General features: G+C 40.4%; 1 protein-coding gene across 1 annotated transcript in view; it reads left to right on the forward strand.

Annotated features, from left to right (window-relative positions):
• Positions 1-21,511, forward strand: part of ATG2B (autophagy related 2B) — a 99,539-nt gene that overhangs the window by 15,579 nt on the left and 62,449 nt on the right. Inside the window, exons 2-8 of the mRNA XM_004376736.3 lie at positions 2,126-2,288; positions 4,705-4,857; positions 5,328-5,430; positions 6,680-6,842; positions 7,762-7,941; positions 11,490-11,586; positions 19,740-19,925. Of these exons, the coding sequence (XP_004376793.1) occupies positions 2,126-2,288; positions 4,705-4,857; positions 5,328-5,430; positions 6,680-6,842; positions 7,762-7,941; positions 11,490-11,586; positions 19,740-19,925 (1,045 nt within the window). The remainder of the gene's footprint in view (positions 1-2,125; positions 2,289-4,704; positions 4,858-5,327; positions 5,431-6,679; positions 6,843-7,761; positions 7,942-11,489; positions 11,587-19,739; positions 19,926-21,511) is intronic.

A 21,511-nucleotide genomic window follows, 5' to 3' on the forward strand; every position in this document is an offset into this window, starting at 1 on the left:
GAGGTTGTTAACCATTGTCATAGGGCAACATTTGTAGTAACTGTTAAATGAGAAACTATTTTGTTCTGTAAGCCTTCATCTTAACTGAGAATAACTGCACAATTGGAAGAGCATAGTCAATGTCACTGAACTGTGCATGTAGACATTTTTGAAATGGTATATCTTTGGCTATGTGTATTTTCACCAAAAAAAAAAAAGGTTGAGAAGTTAGAGGGTTGACATGTTGTGGGGTTGGTAACCAATGTCATAAACAGTATGTCTACTACTGTTTCATGAGAAACTATCCGTTCTGTAAGCCTTCACCTGAAGTACAATAAAAAAAAAAATTGCATTCAGTTGTTCTATTTGCATCAATCAATTCTCTTCCTCTGTTGTAGTCTAGCTTGCTCTACTGCTTCACTGAAACTCCTCTCGATGGGACCACCAATACCCCAATTATCACTAAATCAATGGGACCACCAATACCGCAGCTATCACTAAATCAATGGGACCACCAATTCCCCAAATATCATTAAATCAGTGGGACCACCAATTCCCCAATTACCGTTAAATCAATGAGACCACCATTTCCCCAACTATCACAAAATCAGTGGGAGCATCAATTCCCCAGCTATCACTAAATCAGTGGCACCACCAATACCCCAATTACCCTTAAATCAATGGGACCACCAGTACCCCAACTATCACTAAATCCAGTGGACATTTAAAGATCTTTTTCATATTGTCTTTCCCTGATTTTCTGGACGTGAGGCACCCTTGATTTTCCTTCTAGCTCTCTGCCTGCTTTTTTCATAGTTTCTTTTGCCAGCTCCTTTTTCCTCAACCTCATTTCTTAAATCTTGGTGTTTCTCAGGCTTCTGTTCTAGGCCTCTCTTTTACTCTATGTAAGCCCCCAGGGCTGTCTCTCCCAATCTTGTGGCTTCAGTTACCCTCCTTCTAAGGCCCATCTGTATCTCTAGATCGGAGCAGCCAGCTGCCTCCTGGACATCTCCACCTGGGTGTCCGCTCAAGTGTGTGCTTTGGAACTGAGCTCCTCATTGTCCCCCTGAACTGCTTCTCCCGGTTTTTCTGTCTCAGTAAATGACACCACTATCCTCACAGTTGTCCCAGCCAGCAACCTGAATGTCATTCTTCATTCCGTTTTTTCGTTACACTTCATGATGCCAATCAATTCTTCTACTTCCTAAATATTTTACAAAGATCCTTCCACTTCTAGCTGTCCCCGGTGCTGCTGTCCTTGTCCAAACCAATTTCTCCAGCTTCAATTATTCACGACAACTTTCCCGTCTTGAGCTTTGCCATCTCCCGGAAGATGCACTGTGCGGCAACAGGAATGTTCCGCAGAGTGCAAACTTCAGTACAGCTCCCTGGCTTGAAGACCTTCAATGCTTCACATTGCCTTAAGATAAGTTTCCAACTCTAACACGAATTAGGACCCCTGGTAGTGCAATGGTTAAGCGTTTCCTCGGGAGAAGGATGTGACAGTCTCCTCCCGTAAAGATTACAGCCTTGGAAACCCTGTGAAACAGTTCTACACTGTTCTATGTAGTGGCTATGAGTCGAAGTTGACTTGATGGCAGTGGGTTCAGTGTTTGGTGTTGTGCTTGGATTTCACTCTCCCTTATCTCTGTATCTTTATCTTTGGCCTCTGTCACACCACACTAAAGCCTTAAAAAATAAACCAAACCCCTTGCCTTCAAGTTGATTCTGACTCATAGCGATCCTATGGGACCTTTTCTCTTTTAATGCTCTTGTATCTCAGACACCTGTGCCTGTACTCTGACTCTGCTTTGAGTCCTTCCACGTGCTGTTGCTTCTTAGCCTGGGTGACTCCTGGTCAGCCTCTGGTCTCAGCTTAAAGTAGTGCTTCCTCTGGAGGCCTGCCTGGAATCTCCAGGTTAGAGTCTACGAGACACTCCGGGAGCTTGGTGTACTTTTCTGTTACATGACTCGTCACACCTTTGTTATGTGGCCCTTTCCTGGCATTCTGTCTGGTGAGCTTCGTGGTCTCTGCTTTCTTTATCCCTGATGCCTGACGCACGTGTGGGCATAGTCACTGTCCTCATGTAAGTACATTTTGTGTTCTTGTTGTGTGATTTCAGAGTGAACTTGTTTTTCTCTTCAGTGTCTGAACGAGATCCTGGAGTCAGGAGATGCACCGTTGGAAGTCACTGAAGGATTCATCCAGTCCATCTCCCTGTCAGTCCCGTGGGGCTCCCTGCTGCAGGATAACTGTGCCCTGGAAGTAAAAGGCTTAGAAATGGTCTTCCGCCCTAGACCTCGCCTAGGTGGGTGTGTCGTATGTCCGTGTTGTATTTGTTTCTACTTTTATTCTCCCGAGACCGAGCAAGTGACACATGTGCATTAACTTCCATATGACTGATTGTGTTGTATTTGTGAGATTCTCAATCAATGAAATATTAGGACTTGGGCCTATATAGGGTGTGTGTGATTGTACTTTGAGAGTTGTTTCTTTTCCTATTTACTCATGAGAGCTTAAGCATACAGATTATTTGATTTACTTAATTGTCATTTACCTGTTATCTAAAGTGACTTGTGTTTTAAAGATTCAAAGCCTTATGCCAGAATGCAAGGAGGTGCTTGAATATGGACAGAAACATGTAAGAAGGGTGCAGGAGTGGGCTTCAGGAGGCTGCCCTTGGCCCGCTGTGGGAATATTTGAGCATCAGAAAGAACAATGACGATAATAGGCTATAACACGTCAAATAAAAACAATCCTCAAGTCCATGCTGATACAAATAAACAAGTGTGCAAGGGGCTGGGGAGAAGGGAAAGCTCTTGATTCCAGTCGGGTACCTGCTTACGAAAGCAGGAGGAATGATAGAACTGGAAAATCACCATGTCTCAGCCACCATCGTAAAAGCTGACACAGGCAAGAGTCCTCAATGGATGCTAATACCATTTGGTGAAAGGCTGCTGAGGAGCATAATATTTCAGACAGCATGAGAGTGTCTCTCACCAATCACTTATTATTTACAAAGAGGAAAAAAGGCTCCTTTGCAGTGGAGAAATTTGGCAGTCACCACCAAACGTAACCTGGTCAGTAGTGGGTCAAACCAGCATCGTGAAGGATACAACGTTATGTCTGCACGGTTCCTGCCCAGAGTGCATAATCTGAATCAGATCATGAGCAGGCCGTCGGCAAATGCAAGATAAGGAAATTGTACAAACTCACGGCTCGTCCTCTGCGCTGGTCACGGCAGCGTCAGTGTCATGGAGGTTAAAGGAGGGCTGAGGGACTGTCTGGACTCACAGAGACAGAGAGGAGTACAAAGTGCAGAACAAGAGCCCGTGTGTGTGAGTGTGTGTGTGTGTGCACGCGTGTGTGCGCACGCACGCGTGTGTGTGCATGTTTGCTCTGAAGGGTACTGTCAGGGCAACTAGAGAAATCTGGAAATGGAATGTATATGAGACATTATTCTGGTGTCAATGTTAGGTTTCTTGGCGGTGATAATGGTATAGAGCTTATGCAAGAGTGTTCTTGTTTTGGGAGTTAACATGCTGGAGTACCATTTCTGTATGAGTGTCATGATCCTACAACTTACCTGCAAATGGTTCAGCAGAAGTGTGTGTGTGCATGTGTGTGTACAGTGTTGGTGAATCTAGATGAAGGGTGTGTAGGTGTTCATTGTTCCATTCTTTCATCTCTTCTGTAGGACTGAATAAGTTCGAAAGAACACTTCTGCAGGGAAAAGCTTTAAAGTAGTAGTCGTTGTTCACAAGTGCGTGCATGTGGTAGCTTTAATTATGTATATGGTATTTTCTGGTTGGTTTGTCAAACGTGTCTCTGGTGCGTGTTGAGTACCAGACACCGTCCTAAGTGCTCTACAAGTGTCGACTCGTTTAACCCTCACAGTAGCTCTTGAAGTGGATACTGATTTTCTATCCCCATTTCACACAACAGCAAACTGAGTGCAGGTAGGTTTCATAGCTTGCCCAAAGTCATAGCTACTTGAGTGGAAAAGGTGGGATCTGAACCCAGACAGTCTCGTTCTAGTCTGTGTTCTTAATCACGATGCTATATTGCCTCTCAGATGTTCTTCTGTGGAGTGTGTGTGTGTGTGTTTGTGTCTGTGTGTGTGTTTTATAAACCGGCAAATTTATGATGGTAAATCATTTTACATTCCAAACTTAAATTCTTTTTTCCAATGACAAGTGATATTTGTAAAGATATACTTGAAGAATTATTATTCCAATTGCTACCTGAAACCCTGAAATTAAAATTATGTTTAGTAGACTTATGGTGACCTGTACGGTATTTTGAAAATTGGTCATCTGTGCATGGAAATCCTTGTTACTAAGCTGATATTTAATTAAGAAGAATATTCTGTCTTTTAACCGTGGTGAGTAGTTAACAATACCTCCCTGTGGAAAGTCATACTTAAGAATATTTCCCCCTCACTTTGTCAGTGTCCCACTGAGAGTGTTTCCAGATTCCATCTGGGAGGGATCATTCTGTTCAGTCCTGCCAGTGTGTTTTGAGTAGTGTAAGGAGGTGTGGTGGATTTAATAATTCAATCTCAAGAGTAATTTCTAAAATATTTTGTCCTTCAGTAACACCAGGATGTTAAAAACTTCACTGAGGGATTAAGAGTTTATCTATTTGAAATGTGTTCTTTTAAGAAATGTCTTTGTTGTAACTTCGGAAAAATTATTTAGGATCAATCTATTTATTTCCTGCAGCAACTGGTTCTGAGCCTATGTACTGGTCGAGTTTCATGACCAGCAGTATGCAACTGGCAAAAGAGTGTCTTAGCCAGAAACTAACAGATGAACAAGGAGAAGGAACTCAGCCTTTTGAAGGACTTGAAAAGTTTGCTGAAACCATTGAAACAGGTTTGATACTATTGAGCATTTTCGAAACTTTTAGATTTGCTAGTACCTTTATTCAGTAAGCCTTGTATAAGGCAGATCCACTGGAGTGATTTTTAAAAGAATTACTGTTCTCACTTGGAACTTTAGAATTCAAGTTAAATTTAAATATCGTACTCAATTTAATTGCATATTATTGTTTGTGTACTTGTTCGGTCCCCTAGTTTCTCCTTCTTTGTTTATTATACGTGCATAATGGAGGGATTAGAGCTCAGAGATAGCGTTAGTCAGTGCCACCAGTGTCTGCTGAGGTGACACGCGGTAAGTGCTCAGTAAATGCAAGATATTCATTATCAAACTCAGGATTTGGGGGTTTTACAGGAAAGAGATTCAGCTTCTTTCTAAGTTCTTGTCAGACTCATTTAGCGTTTATTCCTTTAGTTAGAAGTTTTTATTCAATGTGTGTATGGTTGACTGTGACCTGTTCACCTTAGTACTAAGAAGAGTAAAAGTCACTTTTATAGACACTGTTTTGAGAATTGAACACGTACCAGGAAATTCCCAAACTGGAACTGCGCTTGAAATTCGCATAGAAAGGTAAGACTTCTTGTATCTGAAAGCAAATTACTATTATTTTATTTTATAAATAATAAAATCTAACTGTTACGTTAGATGTCAGGATGCTTTTGCTGATTAGAGGTGATGATATTAATTTATTGCATAATTTCATAGTAAAGTACTACTTTCCAAATTATGTTCCAGTCCCATTATTGAAAAATTAAAAGTGCCAGTTGGGGTGTAATTAAGAGTTTACTGCATTCAATTCAAAGCAAGTAATGCTTTCTTAGTTAATGTCAAATCAGAATGAAAGTATTTGAATGCTGCTAACTTTAAGGCTCTCCTGCTGGAGAGTGTCAGCATTTAGGCGTGTTTCACTAGCATGAGGGGCGTGTTTGCTTGGCTGTGCTTAATCTAAGTGTTGCTTTAGTGAGAAAGACTAAGGCCACTGTTTCTTTTGAGGATTTTGGGAGGGTATTTTAAGGTCAATGTGTGCAACGTGTGATCTACTTAGAAAGACAAACTTTGCTTCTAGTTTGCCCCCCTGGAGCACCTATAAACGTCTCTAAAGCAGAGATTAATTTACACAAACACAAGTGTTGATGGGAGATAGTAACTGTTCATCTGGGTTTTCAGGCTGCATGAATTACCTACAGAAATAAGCAGAGTGAAATATGTACACTGAGCACCAAAGACACTTTGTGTACGTATCTACTCGGGGCCTTTTCCAAATCTTCAGCAGATAAGTTTTGAAACATGAATTGGTTTCTGTCTTTTTAAACAAAACTTCTATTAGTGAAACAATTATTGTCGACAGATTTTTGAAACGTGGCTGCATTACCTTAAATGCTATATAAAAATATCTAAAATCTCATGCAGCTAGAAACACTTCTGTATTTTGTTTAAGATGAAAAATAGACATAAGAACACAAGAAATGTCCTTCATGGCCGATGAGACTTGGTGCCATATGCCATCCACTGTTAGCCAAGAGATGTGTTGTGAGGGAGCTTACTTGTTTGTTTTTCTTGAAGCTTACTTTAGGAAGTGGTTAATTTTTCCCCAAATTGAAGAGCCTCATAAAGTTATCTTTTTGGGGGTTAAGTTTTCTTCATGAAAATACTTCCTGTAGTAAGGCATGGTGATGCTGACCCACATTAAGGGCATATTCTGAGGGTGCTAACACCTTGAAAGTCCTGTAATTTAAAGCATCGTGTGTGTGTTTATAACTGCAAATAGATTTTCCCAGGAGTTTTATGCGGTTGCCTTTCTGTTGCTTTCTGCTCTCAGAACTGTTTACCATGATGAAACCGCGGATGATACCTCCGGAATGAATGTGCACCAGCCCACAGCTTTTGCTCACAAGTTACTTCAGCTCTCTGGGGTGTCTCTCTTCTGGGATGAGTTTCCTGCATCAGCAAAATCATCCCCAGTGTATTCAACTGCACCAACGGTAAGAAAAAGAAACAAATTTAAAACCCCCAAAATTAAATCATAGATTCTTAAAACAGTTTAAATGAGGGCTATTACATTTCCTAGGATACGGAACGTGAGTCTCCATCCGGTTTGAGCGCTAACACAGATTTCAGCAGTGGGGACATACATTTGAGAGATTTTAACACACTTATTTTTATAATTAATGCCTTTCCTACCAGTTTGCTGTGTATGAATTTGATAGGGAAACCTTGGATTCTGTGTCTTGAGGGAAAATGGTCTGTAAACATCTGATATCCTTTTACAAAAGCACAATTGAGGAGTCAAGCAGTGTGTACGCTTACCTTTACATAGTTAATGTATTACTGAAAGTTTAGCTTGCAAATCGTATCTTGAAAAAGCTTTATAATTAAGGGACTCTGTATTAATCACTTCTAAGAGCACAGAATCCTTTATAAATCAGTTCCTCCTCTATCTACCTCTTATGTTATTTCACAAATCAGGCTTCCTTCCTTACAGAACGCCTGTGAAGTTTGTACACGAAGCCCTCTTCCGCGGTTTGCCTTCATTACAATATACTCTACTGATCTCAGGAGCCCTGGTGACGCAGTGGTTAAAGCAATCAACTGCTAACCGAGAGGTCAGCAGTTCAAAACTACCAGTGGCTCTGCAGGAGACGGATGTAGCAGTCTGCTTCTGTGGAGATTGACAGCCTTGGAAACCCTGCGGGGTTGCTATGAGTGGGAATCAACTCCACAGCAGTGGGTGTTTTGGTTCACACTCACATGCTGCTGTGTTTGTCCTAGTAACGAGATACTCTTTATCTGCTGGAATATAATTCAGTTTATGTGTCAGGTGTGTTGTTCTTCTTAAGTTGACATTTATATTTTGCGTTTAGGTTTACTGACATTAAGGTCTTTTAAATTGCATTATTGTAGGAAACTGAGCCAAAGCTGTCGCCTAGCTGGAACCCTAAAATTGTTTATGAGCCACACCCACAACTAACTAGAACTTTACCAGAGGTAGCACCATCTGACCCAGTGCAGATTGGAGGGTTGATGGGTAGGTTGGAGTTGAGTCTCACGTTGAAACAGAATGAAGTACTTCCTGGAGCAAAGGTCAGTATTCGTTTTATTTTCTACAGTAAAAGCCGCAGTATTCTTGAGTCTGTGCAGTGACCCAGTGATTGAGTGCTGTGGATTTTCCCATCACTAGGCGCCGTGCTGTCTCTGAGTCAGTGTGTTTCCCCCCAGCTGGTACCCTGTCCTTACGGGAGACAGTCTGTGCGGGGGCTGCTTCTGCCAGCCTGCTGCAGCTCTGGCTGTAGAGCCACCCCCACAACCGCTCACCTGCATCCTGCGGTTCCAAGCAGGGACACCCGCTCACTGCCATCCTGCTGTTCCAAACTGCTCACCTCCATCCTGTGGTTCCAAACAGGGACACCCGCTCACCGCCATCCTGCGGTTCCAAACCACTCACCTCCATCCTGCGGTTCCAAACAGGAAAACGGGCTCACCTCCATCCTGCAATTCCAAACCCCTCACCTCCATCCTGCGGTTCCAAACGGGGACACCTGCTTACCTCCATCCTGCAGTTCCAAACCCCTCACCTCCATCCTGCAATTCCAAACAGGGACGCCCGCTCACCTCCATCCTGCGATTCCAAACAGGGACACCCACTCACCTCCATCCTGCGGTTCCAAACAGGGACACCCTCTTTTGTAGTAGGCAGGACTTCATTAGTTCAGATAACTAGGAATTCACTCAGTAATCTCTTTCTAATGTCATAAAAGTTGAAAGTTTAAAGCAGAAGAGATTTGGAAAGCAGGAAGTTGACCGCATGACTGCAAAAGATGTTTAGCTATATAAATGTTAAATCATTTACCCGTGCGTGTGTTGAATGGAATGATAATAATATTTATGAAAAGAAATTGATTTTTTTATGATGTCCCACAGCTTTTTTTTTTTTCCTTCACTGTGTTTTCAGTGAAAGTTTACACAGCAGTTTAGGTTCCCATTGAACAGTTTCTATACAAATTGTTCAGTGACTTTGGTTACGTTCTTCACAACATGTGAACATTCTCAATATTTCCGCTTTGGTCGTTCCATTTCCATTAATCTAGTTTCCCTGCCCTCCCATAGCCTTTTGAAGACACTGTATAAACAGAAAGACAATTGTACTTGTTTCTCAGGAAGCAATATTGAATGCTCTGTTGGAGAATCAGTAAGCTTGCGTTTATTTAGTCATTTACGATGGTTTGTCAAGTGCTGTTTTCTTACATTGAAAACTAATTATCTGTTTGATCTCTGTGAAATGTAGTTTAAATGAAGATGGTATCAGGGTTTATTCATTTACTTATTTACGAATCTACCTAGCTGTGTATGTTTGAGTGACTACTATATGCTAGGCCCTGTACAAGTTGTTGGGACTGATAAACAGAGATGAATGGAATACAATCTGCTTTAAAAAATATACAATAAGAGGTATAGAATTGCTATGGGAACAGGGAGAGGGAGCCACTAAACATACATGAACAAAGATAAAAGTTTTTCGGAGGATAGAAGGGTCCCCAGAAACCCTTCCTTGGACTGGGCCTGGCTGGCATTGGAGGAGGAGGAGGGGGACTAGAAGGACGACATCCCTGTCACTGTTCACCCTCCCCCTCGTTACTCTCTGTCCTATCTCAGATGGTCCGAAAGCCTCTTCAGAGACTAACATGAGGGGGTTGTGAATAGAGCAGAGAGCCACAGGCACGCCTAGACAGCGCAGTCACGCGTAGACAGCGCAGGCGCGCGTATGCACCGCGGGTACGCGTAGACAGCGCAGGCGCGCGTATGCACCGCGGGTACGCGTAGACAGCGCAGATACGGGTAGGCACCGCAGGTATGCGTAGACAGCACAGGTACCCAAAGACACCGCAGGTACGCCTAAGTACAGGTAAACACCACAGGGAGTCCGTGCCATGGTATCATCCTTGGGAAGCGGAATACATTTGTGTCTTTGGGGAGTGCATTTGCTGTTTCTTTAAAAGGGAAGAACCATAGCAATAACTTTGATAGTTCTGTTTTGGTTAATTATAGATAGTCCTCAACATTTGTGTGTTTGATCTTTGTGCAATTATGTATTGATTGGTATAAAGGGCTTTTATGTGCTACTTTTGGGCTTCTGTGTACCAGCTGACAAATGAACATCTCAAACCAGTGCCTGGTGGCATTGTCTGCCAGCCAGTATTCAGTATTCGGAGATACTGCTGTTCTTGCTTATACAGTAATTCTTGTGCAATATCTTGAGTATTTGAGCGCATTTTGTTCTTACATAATGGAAATGAGAGCTAAATGGAAAAGAAAGGTTCTGGGTGTTATTAGCACTGAGAAACATAGGTCTCACAAACTTCTTCCACTATAGACAAGGATGGATTAATTAGGGTGCTCAACGGGTCAGGCCTGTAGCCTCTGTCTCATGTTCACTGTGGATGCAAAGTGTTACGAAAGATTTGATGTTTTCTTTTCATTTCCCTAAAATGGTATTCGCTTTGAGTGGTGTGTAAGTCTGGTGTTTCACATACTCACTTTTGGCATGTTTTCGGAAATAGTTTATGTATGAAGACCTAGGACTACCTCTACTGACTATAGAGATTCTTTGTTTCAGTTGCTATGTTACCTTGAGTTTGAAATGTATTTTAGCGTATGTTTTCAGGATTGCATTATAGACGAAAACACAGGACTGCTGGTACCGACCAGAGACTTTGTTTTAGTTGCTATGTTACCTTGACTTTGAAATGTATTTTAGTTGCTATGTTCTTTCATATTTCCAAAATCAAGTGTTATATGCTTTGTTCTTTGTATGCCAAACTCAGAATGTGCATACAGTGAAATATTTCTATGAAAATTAGAAATAAAATACAGTCAACTCTTGATCATCCATTCTAACAGAGGTCAGAGATTGTACTTTTCAATACTAGGAAATTAAAACAGTTTGTAAAGATGGCATATAATCAGGACACATTTTCCCACTGTCCCCAGCCTTAACTTATTGGCCTGGGATGTCAGCAGTCGGTAAGGAGCCCCCTAAATAAGCCATCCATGGACAGAACAGGGGAGCCACGCCATGGAAGCAGGGAGGGCTTGCCATCTGGACCTGCCTAGGTTCAAATCCTGGCTCCTGATCATGGCCATGTACAAATCACTTAATCTTTATGAACCTGTCTCCTCTTCTGTAAAACAGGAACACTAGTAAGAATTACATAGATGAAATATATATAAAGAACTGAGCATAGTCCCCCAATTAAAAAGAGTGATGATAGTTATTATTATTATTGGAGAACGTATTATAGTTAGTTAGATCGTGGAAATTTCTCAAAATCCCTGTGTGGCTTATTTTATTTTGTGTTTTTAGAATTTAAGGAATTTGTTTTTCCTCTGAGAAGAAGCCATTTCTAATATAAATGTGTTTTATTAATTGAATTATTTTTAAATTGCAAAATGGCATAGAGACAATAGGAGTCAGTGTTGGCACATTACAGCTAAAAGCAGAGGAGGAAAAAGTAAGGAGCCCAAGACTAAACAATCATACTTTTATATTTCAGTACATTAAAATATACTGGCATTTATAGTGTGGCGAGAGTATAAAGAGTATTAATCCTGAACAGTGTTTTTTTCCTTTGAAGTTGGATGTTGATGGACAGATAGACGCTATTCATTTATTCCTGTCGCCAAGACAGGTGCACTTGCTTTTGGACTTGCTAGCAGCCATTGCTGGACCAGGCAAGTATAACACTGGTATCATTATTATTTTTAATTCTTTACAATTTTTTTTACTGTGGTAAACAAATGTATATGTAACAAACCATTTGCCCTGTCAGTATTTCTAACGTGTATGGTTCCATGGCATTGATTATGTTCATCATACTGTGCAGCCGTAACCACTGTCTGTTTTCATATTTTTCCATCCCGCTAAACAGAGGCTCTGTGCCCGCTAACCAGTGACTTCCCCTTTCCCTGGTAACCACTCATCTACTCTTGTTTCTGTGCATTTTGTCTATTCTAGATCTTTCATGTAAGTAGGATCATGCAATATTTGTCCTTTTGTGATTGACTTTATTTCACTCAGTATGATGTTTTCAAGGTTAATTTATGTTGCACTATGTATCAGGACTTCATTTCTCTTTATGGCTGAGTAATATTCCATTGCAATACTATGTACCATATTTTATTTATCCATTCATCTGTTGATTGACATTTCGATTATTTCCACCTTTTGGCTACTGTGAATAATAGTGATGCAATGAACATTGGTGTACAAGAATCTGTTTGTGCTCCTGCTTTCATTTCTTTTGGGTACATACCTAGGAGTGGAATTGCTGAGTCATATGGTAATTTTGTGTTTAACTTTCTAAAGAACTGCCAAACTGTTTTCCACAGCAGCTGTGCCATTTTACCATTCCACCTTCAATGGTTCCAATCTCTACATTCCAGCCAATGCCTGTTGTTTTCCTTTTTTTGATCATGGTTATCTTAGTGGGGGTGAAGTGAGAGCTCATTATGGTTTTCATTTGCATGTCCCTAATGACTAATTACCTTGAGCATCTTTTCATGTGCTTGTTGACCATCTGTATTTCTTTTTTGCTGAACTGTCTGTTGAAGTACTATGCCCAATTTTTGATTGGGTGGTTTGTCTTTCTGTTGTTAAGTTGTAGGCGTTCCTTTATATATCCTAGATATTAACCCTTTTTAGATATATGGTGTCTTACGCTGGATTCTCTAGAGAAGCAAAACCAGCAAAGTGTATAAATATATCTAGAGAGAGATTTATATCAAGGAAACGGCTCACGCGATTGTAGAGGCTGGAACGTCCCAAGTTTGTGGATCAGGATAGAGGCTTCTCTCGGTTCACATAGCCACAGGGGCTTTCGAACCCAAAATTGGCAGGTCGGAGAGTAGGGCTCTTGCTCACAGGCTGTGAAGATTGACGAATCCCAAGATCAGCTGATACGTTGATAGCTGAAGTCTCAAGAACCGGAGGTCAGATGAACAGGAGGCAGCTGCAGGCTCCAGAGCAAGCAAAAAGCCAGAACATCTGCTTATATTTGGATGCAGGCCACACCTCTGAGGAAGCTCCCTTTCAACTGATTGGCTACTCACAGCAGATTCCATCATGGGAGTGATTACATAAGAACATTGAGCATCATGGCCCAGCCAAGTCAACACACAATCTTAACCATCACAGTCCACCCCTTGTCAACTTGGCACATGTACACATCTCCTTAAACCATACATAATCTCTGAATAAAGACAGTTATAAAGTTGTACTTGCACTTAACATGATACAACTAACATGCGTACAAACTGAAAACTCACTAGCACCGTTTACATCTTATATTTTATAAGTGACGAAAACAGAAATATTTGATGCAGACATACAAAGCAGAAATACTCATAACAATTACAGTCTACGTATCCCTAGGTGATTCCTTCTTGTAGCAAGGCGGGGACTCTCTGGGTCAGAGAGCTCCAAAAAGCAGCAACACCTTAGGGTCTTTATAACCACAGGGCTTATCTTATCTAGGGTGAGCAGATGTTGGGTGCAGTTTTGTGTAGTATGTAAAGCAGACGAGTCCTAAGTGGCTAAAACTGTGCTTATTTGGGCTATTTTTAAAACAATTGAACGTGCACAATTTTAAGTTTGGCACCAGTGGGCCCTTTGGGCTGATGGGCCTCACCTTGCTATGAAGAAGCAAACAACCTGGGGTCAATACACAGAGGCCATTTTTAACTCATTTATACTTTGCTGATAAAGTGCTTTGATGAACAACATTTTCATTCTAGTGAAGTCCCTTTCATCTGTTTTGTCTTTTGCTGCTTGTGACTGCAATGTCATATCTGACAATCCATTGTTAAAAACTAGGTCTTGAAGCGTTATCCCTATATTTTCTTGTAAGAGTTTTATGGTTTTCGTTCTTACATTTAGGTCTCAGATCCATTTTTAGTTAGTTTTCATATATGGTGTGAGCTCTGGGTCCAGGTTCATTCTTTTGTTCGTGGAAATCCATTTTTCCTAGCACCGTTTATTAAAGAGGCTGTTCTTTCCCCATTAAATGGACTTAGCATCCTTGTCAAAAATTAATTAACCTTAAATATATGGGTTTATTTCTGGACTCCCAATTCTGTTCCACTGGTCTAGATGTCTATTATACCAGTACCAAGCTATTTTGATTATTGTGGCTTTATTATATGCTTTGAGATTGGGAAGTGTGAGTCGTCCTACTTTGTTCTTTTTCAAGATTGCTTTGACTATCCTGGGCCCCTTGTGGTTCCATGTAAATTTGAGAATTGGCTTTTCCACTTCTGCAAAGAAGGCTGTTAGAATTTTGATGAGTATTGCATCAAATCTATAGGGTGCTTTGGGTAGTATTGACATTATAAAGTCTTCTGTATCAATAAACATGGTTTGTCCTTCCATTTATTTTATTTATTTCAATTCCTTTCCATAATGTTTTGTAGTTTTCAGTGTATGAGTCTTTCACTTCCTTGGTTAACTTTATTCCTAGGTATTATGTTCTTTTAGATGTTATTGTAAATGGTAACATTTCCTTAATTTCCTCTTCAAAATGCTCATTGCTAATGGATAGAAACTGGACTAATTTTCGTGTGTTGACCTTGTATCTTGCTACTTTGCTGAATTCATTTATTAGCTCTGGTAGCTTTCTTGTGGATTCTTTGAGTTTTTCTATATATAGAATCATGTCATCTGCGAATAGAGATAGTCTTATTTCTTCCTTCCCAATTTGGATACCTGTTTGTTTCCCCCCTTGCCTAATTGCTCTGGCTAGAGCTTCCAGTACAATATTGAATAGCAGTGGTGAGAGGAGGCATCCTTGGCTTGTTCCAGATCTCAAGGGGAAAGTGCTCAGTCTTCTCCCCTTGAGTATGATGTTATCTGTGGGTTTCTCATAAATGTGCTTTACCTGATTGAGGAATTTCCCTTCTATTCCTAGCTTGTTGAGTGTTTTTTTATCATGAAAGGGTGTTAGATTTTGTCAAAGCCTATTCTGTATCAATTGAGGTGATTATATGGTTCTTTTCCTTTATTAATGTGGTATATTACATTGATTTTTCTAATGTTGAACCTCCTTTGCCTTCCTGGGATAAACCCCTTTTGATCATGGTGTATAGTTCGTTTAATATGCTTTTAGATTTGGTTTGCTAGTGTTTTGTTGAAAATTTTTGCATCTGTATTCACAAGGGATATTGATCTATAGTTTTCTTTCCTTGTGGTTTCTTTGTCTAGCTTTGGTATCACAGAAATGCTAACCTCATAGAATGAGTGAGGAAGTATTCCCTCCTCTTCTGTCTTTTGGAAGAGTTTAAGGTAGATTGGAGTCACTTCTTCTATAAATGTTTGGTACAATTCTCCAGTGATGCCATATGGTCCGGGGCTTTTCTTTGTTGGGAGGTTTTTGATTGCTGATTCAATCTCTTCATTTGTTGTTATGGCTTGAATGGTGTCCCCCCCCTCCCCCCACCTCCCCGCAAATATGTTTATAGGGGTTACACACTCTGACCCCTATACTTGGGGATGTAATCCTGTTTGGAAATAGGATTTCTTTGTTATGTTAATTAGTTCACACTTAAATAGTCATGCTATTGTTGTTGGGTGCTGTGGAGTCAAATCGGATTCATAGTGACCCCACGTGACAAAGTAGAACTGCTCCATAGGATTTTCTTGGCTGTAGTCTTTATGGAAGCAGATTGCCAGGTCTTCCTCCTGTGCATCCCCCGGGTGAGTTCAAACCATCAACCTTTAGGTTCTCAGCTGGCCTCTTAACTGTTGCACCACCAAAGCTCCTTCACCTGAGTAGGGTAGGTTCTAAATCTAATCACTTCTGAGTCATAAAAAGCACAGAATAGACACAGAGGCACACACACACAGGGAAAGACAGATGGCACGTGAGAGTCATCTGCAACCAACGAACCAAGGATCACCAGCAGACACCAGAAACTAGGAGAGAGGCTCACAGAAGGAATGGACTCGGCTGAGACCCTGATTTGGACCTTTAGCCTCCAGGACTATGAGAAAATAAATGTCTATACTTTAAAGCCACTCCCTTGTGGTATTTCTGTTATGACAGCACTAGGGAACTAAGACACTTGTTACAGGTTTGTTGACATCTGCTTATTCTTGAGTCAGTGTAGGAAGTTAGGTGTTTCTAGGAATTTGTCCATTCCATCTAGGCTAGAATTTGTTGGCGCACAATTGTTCATATTATTATCTTACCCTTTTTATTTCTGTAGGGTTGGTTGCACTGTCCCCACTTTTATTTCTGATTTTAGGTGTTCGTGTTTTCTTTTTTTCTTTTTCAGTCCAGCTAAAATTTGCCGATTTTATTGATCTTTTCAAAAAACCAGCTCGTGTTCTCACTGATTCTATTGTTTTCTATCCTCCGTTTCCTTTATTTCCATTCTGATCTTTCTTATTCACTGCCTTGTGGTAGCTTTGGGCTTGGTTGCTCTTTTTTTCTAGTTCCTCAGCTTATAAAGTTAGGTTATTGCTTTGAGATCTTCTTTTTTAATGTAGGTGTTTACTGCTATAAAATTCCCTCTGAGCACTGCTTTGGCTGCATTCCATAAGTTTTGGTATGTTGTGCTTTCATTTTCATTCGACTCTAAGTATTTTCTGATTTTGCTCTTGATTTTTTCCTTGACCCATTTGTTGTTTAACAATATGTTGTTTAATTTCCACATATTTGTGTATTTTCCAGTTTTCCTTCTGTTATTAATTTCTAATTCCACTCTGTTGTGGTTGGAGAAGATACTTGGTGGGATTCCAGTCTTTTTAACTTTTTTGAGACTTGCTTTGTGACCTGCTATAAGGCCTATTCTGGAGAATGATCCATGTGCACTGGAAGAGAATGTATATTGTGCTGTTATTGGGTGGAATGTTTGTCTTAGGCTGGGTTCTCTAGAGAAGCAAAACCAGTAAAGCATATAAATATATGTAAAGAGAGATTTATATCAAGGAAATTGTTCACGCAGTTGTCGAGGCTAGAACGTCCCAAGTCCATAGGTCAGGATAGTGGCTTCTCCTGATTCACGTTGCTGCAGGAGCTGGCGAACCCAAGATCAGCAGGTCAGAGAGCAGGGCTCTTGCTCACAGGCTTCGAAGACTGATGAATCCCAAGACTGGCAGGCAAGACCTCAGGTAAGCTGCTAGCACAAGTCCCAAGAACCAGAGGTCAGACCAACAGGAGCCAGCTGCAGGATCCAGCGCGAGCAAAAAGCCCCCCAGCCTTCCCAGAGTGTCCACTTATATTTGATACAGGCCACACGCCCAAGGAAACTCCCTTTCAACTGATTGGCTGCTCAGAGCAGATCCCATCATGGAGGTGATCACAACATCGTACTACTGCCAAACCACTGAGAATCATGGCCCAGCCAAGCTGACACACAACCTTAACCAACACAGTCTTCTACATATCACATGTGTCCGTTAGGTCTAGTTGGTTTATAGCGTCGTTTAGGCTCTCTATTTACTTATTGATCTTCTTTCTAGATTTTTGTCCATTATTGAGAGTGATGTATTGAAGTCTCTGACTATGATTGTAGCATTGTCTATTTCTCCCTGCACGTCTATCGGTGTTTGCTTTATATATTTTGGGGCTCTGAAGTTAGGTGTATATATGTTTATAATTGTTGTATCTTCTTAATGAATTGACTCTTTTATCATTATATACTGTCTTTCTTATTCTCTTATAACAGATTTTGACTTAAAGTCTTTTTTGTCTGCTCTTAAAATCATCATCCCAGCTCTCTTTTGGTTACTATTTGCATGAAATATATTTTTCCATCCTTTTGCTTTCAAACTATTTGTGTCCTTGGGCCAAAGATGTATCTTTTGTAAACTGCGTATAGTTGGATCTTTTTTTTTAGTCCATTGTGTCAGTCTGTCTTTGATTGGAATGGTTAGTCCAGTTACATCATTTGTGGTAATAACCGATGAGGAAGAACTTACTTCTGCCATTTTGTTGTTTGTTTTTTGTGTGTCTTACACATTCTTTGCCCCTCATTTCATCCAGTGCTGCCAACTTTTGTGTTTGTTGATTTTTTGTAGTGAACCATTTTGATTCCTTTATCCTTTTGTATGTGTTTTTAAGATATTTTCTTTGTGGTTATCATGGGAATTACATTTAATATCCTACATTTTTACAACCTGGCTTAAATTGATACCAACCTAACTTCAGTAACGTACAATAACTCTATTCCCATCCTGTTTCTCCCCTCTCTCCTTTTATGTTGTTATCAACCATTGCATCTTTATATATCATGTACCTTGTAACATAAATTTATATTTGTTATGCATTTGTCATTATAAAGAATGAAGGACATGACAACTAGAATTAACCACCAAAACCAAACCCACTGCCGTCCAGTTGATTCCGACTTATTGCAACCCTATAGGATAGAGTAGAACTGCCCCATAGGGTTTCCAAGACTGTAATCTTCACAGAAGCAGACTGCCACATCTTTCTCCCATGGAGCAGCTGGTGGATTCAAACTGCCGACCTTTCAGTTAGCAGCTGAGCACTTTAACCACTGCCCCACCAGGGCTCCTACAACTAGAATTACCAACCAGAAATACTTTAAAACTTGCCCTTATACTTGCCCATCAATTACCTTTAATGGAGATCTTTTTCTGTATGTGCAGTTTCTTTCTAATGTCCTTTCTTTCCCACCCTAAGGACTTCTGTTAGTATTGCTTGCAGGACAGGTCAAGTGATTATGAACTCTCTCAGAATATATACCCTGAACAGTCCGCTAGTAGGAGCTGTCCTGTTTATTTTGGAGCCAGAGATCAGGCTCTTCGGAGTGCTCAGGAGAACCATGTGTTGGCTGGAGGTACAGCTGCCATTGCTGTGCTGGGAGGAAAAGAGTAGGGACAGTGAAGAGGTGCTTTTCCTACCGTACGAGATTCATCAATGTGTTGATTCAGTTTGCAAGTTCTTTGCCCACCTTTTCAGAGTTGTCACAGGGCTGAGTAGACTTCTAGTTGCTTTTCTTGGTGTTCCTGTGGAGAGAGCCAGGATCTTAAACCTGCTCACGCTGTCGTCTTCCCAGAATTGTCTTTAAAACTTTTTAATCAAAATATATAACCTACATATAGGAAAGCCTATTATTTTCAAGAGTGTGACATTAATAAAGATGTACAGTAAGTCCCCAGGTGACTAACATCCGACTTAGAGACAACTCGAATTTACTGTTTAATGTTATGTAAATTTGCCCTCACTGTGAAACGATTGAACCAGCCCCTACTTGGAGCACATTCTTCATCACAATCACCTTCCCTTGCTGCACTTGCAGCTTTTAATCACTGAAAAGTCTTCAAGACTTTTCTTGCACTAAAGTTAGGCTAAATAAGAACCATATGTGCATACCTGTTCTGATTTACCTACAAATTCTTAAAGACATGTTTACAAACGTGTCTGGTTCATAACCCAGGGATTGCCTGTATTGTAAATAAGAATTCTAAATTGTTAAATTTGACTAGGTCTTCTGAATTGTGTTACCATGGCATGAATTAGCCTTCAGTGCTGTGTTAATGTGTGTCACTTTCTTGGCTTGTAAAAAATGGTCTGGTGACTTCTTCGGTTGGGGATAGTACTTCACGTGATTGAGAATGCTTAATTCTTGAACACAGTAAGTAACCCAGATTTTAATATATGTTCAATGACTCATCTATCAGAGGTAGGATTTTATGATTCTTGGCTAGTTGCTTAAAGCTTACATCTCTGATTAAGTAGTGGTGGTTTTGCACCAACTGGTATTCAGTTACCATTGGTAGAGGACAAATGGATTTAGGGGAGAGAACTGATCAAGTAACTCCAAGTTTAATTACTTTTTGCTTTCCTTTTGTAAACTTGTAGAAAATTCTAGCAAAATAGGATTGTCTAACAAAGATAGAAAAAATCGACCCATGCAGCAAGAAGACGAGTATCGAGTTCAGATGGAGTTACACCGGTATTATTTAAGAAAAGACTCCCTCGATGTGGGCGTATCTTCAGAGCAGAGCTTTTATGAGACAGAAGCAGCGCGTACACCTTCTAGCCGTGGTAAGAACTCAGTTTCTGCCAGAATCATACATTATCATTGTAGAGCAAAGTAAACTGAATTTTTGGCTGCTGTGAAATAGAGTTTAGTGATGAAAGAACTAAGAGATCCATACTGTAAGAAAGTTTAATAAATGTATAAGTTTCTCTAACAATATTATAGTGATGCATTGGCACACGGGTGTGAGGGTATCCTGTTTTGAGTGTTTATTTTTGTTTTGTAAAGGATAATTTGTTCTAACAAAAGTCAATTTTTAAATGTAGATTTACATGAAAGATAAATTGGGGGTAATTATTCACTTTGGTCAAGTTATATGTGCTCATATGATTTACACTAGATCTGTTTAAATAGGAAGTTTTTCTCTATTAGTCTTTCCCTCACTTATATGTAAATATCATTTCTTCCCAGCTTACTTTGCATCTACAAGTATTTTAGAATGTATTAGCACTTGTTGTTAGGTGCTGTCAAGTCGGTTCCAACCTACAGCGACCCTGTGTACAACTGAATGGAACACTGCCTGGTCTTGCGCCATCTTCACAATCTTTGCTATGCTTAAGACCATTGTTGCAGCCACTGTGTCAGTCCATCTCATTGAGGGTCTTCCTCTTTTTCACTGACCCTCCACTTTACCAAGCACGATGTGCTTCTCCAGAGAGTGGTCCCTCCTGATAACGTGTCCAAAGTACATGACATGAACTCTTGCCATCCTTGCTTCCAGGGAGCATTCTGGCTATACCTCTTCCAAGACAGGTTAGTTTGTTCTTCTGGCAGTCCGTGGTATATTCAGTATTCTTCTCCAATGTCATAATTCAAATGCATCAATTCTTCTTCAGTCTTCCTTATTCGTTGTCCAGCTTTCACATGAATATGAGGTGATTGAAAATACCATGGCTTGGGTCAGATGTACCTTAGTCCTCAAAGTGACATCCTTGCTTTTCAACACTTTAAAGAGGTTTTTTGCAGCCGATGTTCCCAATGCAATGCATAGTTTGATTTCTTGACTGCTGCTTCCATGGGCATTGATTGTGGATCCAAATAAAATTAAATCCTTGACAACTTCTGTATTTCCTCCGTTTATCATGATGTTGCTTATTTGTCCAGTTGTGAGGATTTTTGTTTTCTTTATGTTGAGGTATAAGCCATACTGAAGGCTGTAGTCTTTTATCTTTGTCAGTAAGTGCTTTAAGTCCTCTTCACTTTCAGTAGGCAAGGTTGTGTCATCTGCATAACATAGGTTGTTCATGAGTCTTCCTCCCATCCTGATGCCCTGTTCTTCTTCATATAGTCCAGCTTTTTGGATTATTTGCTCAACATACAGATTGAATACGTATGATGAAAGGATACAATCCTGATGCACACCTCTCCTGATTTTAAACCATGAGGTATCCCCTTGTTCTGTTCGAACGACTGGTCTTCTCTTGGTCTGTGTACAGGTTCCTCATGAGCACAATTAAGTGTTCTGGAATTTCCATTCTTCACAATGTTATCCATAATTTGTTATGACCCACACAGTCGAATTCCTTTGCATAGTCAATAAAACACAGGTAAACATCTTTCTGGTATTCTCTGCTTTCAGCCAAGATCCATC

This window comes from Trichechus manatus, unplaced genomic scaffold (assembly GCF_000243295.1).
Source record: "Trichechus manatus latirostris isolate Lorelei unplaced genomic scaffold, TriManLat1.0 scaffold00045, whole genome shotgun sequence".
In the NCBI taxonomy this organism is placed as follows: Eukaryota; Metazoa; Chordata; class Mammalia; order Sirenia; family Trichechidae; genus Trichechus; species Trichechus manatus.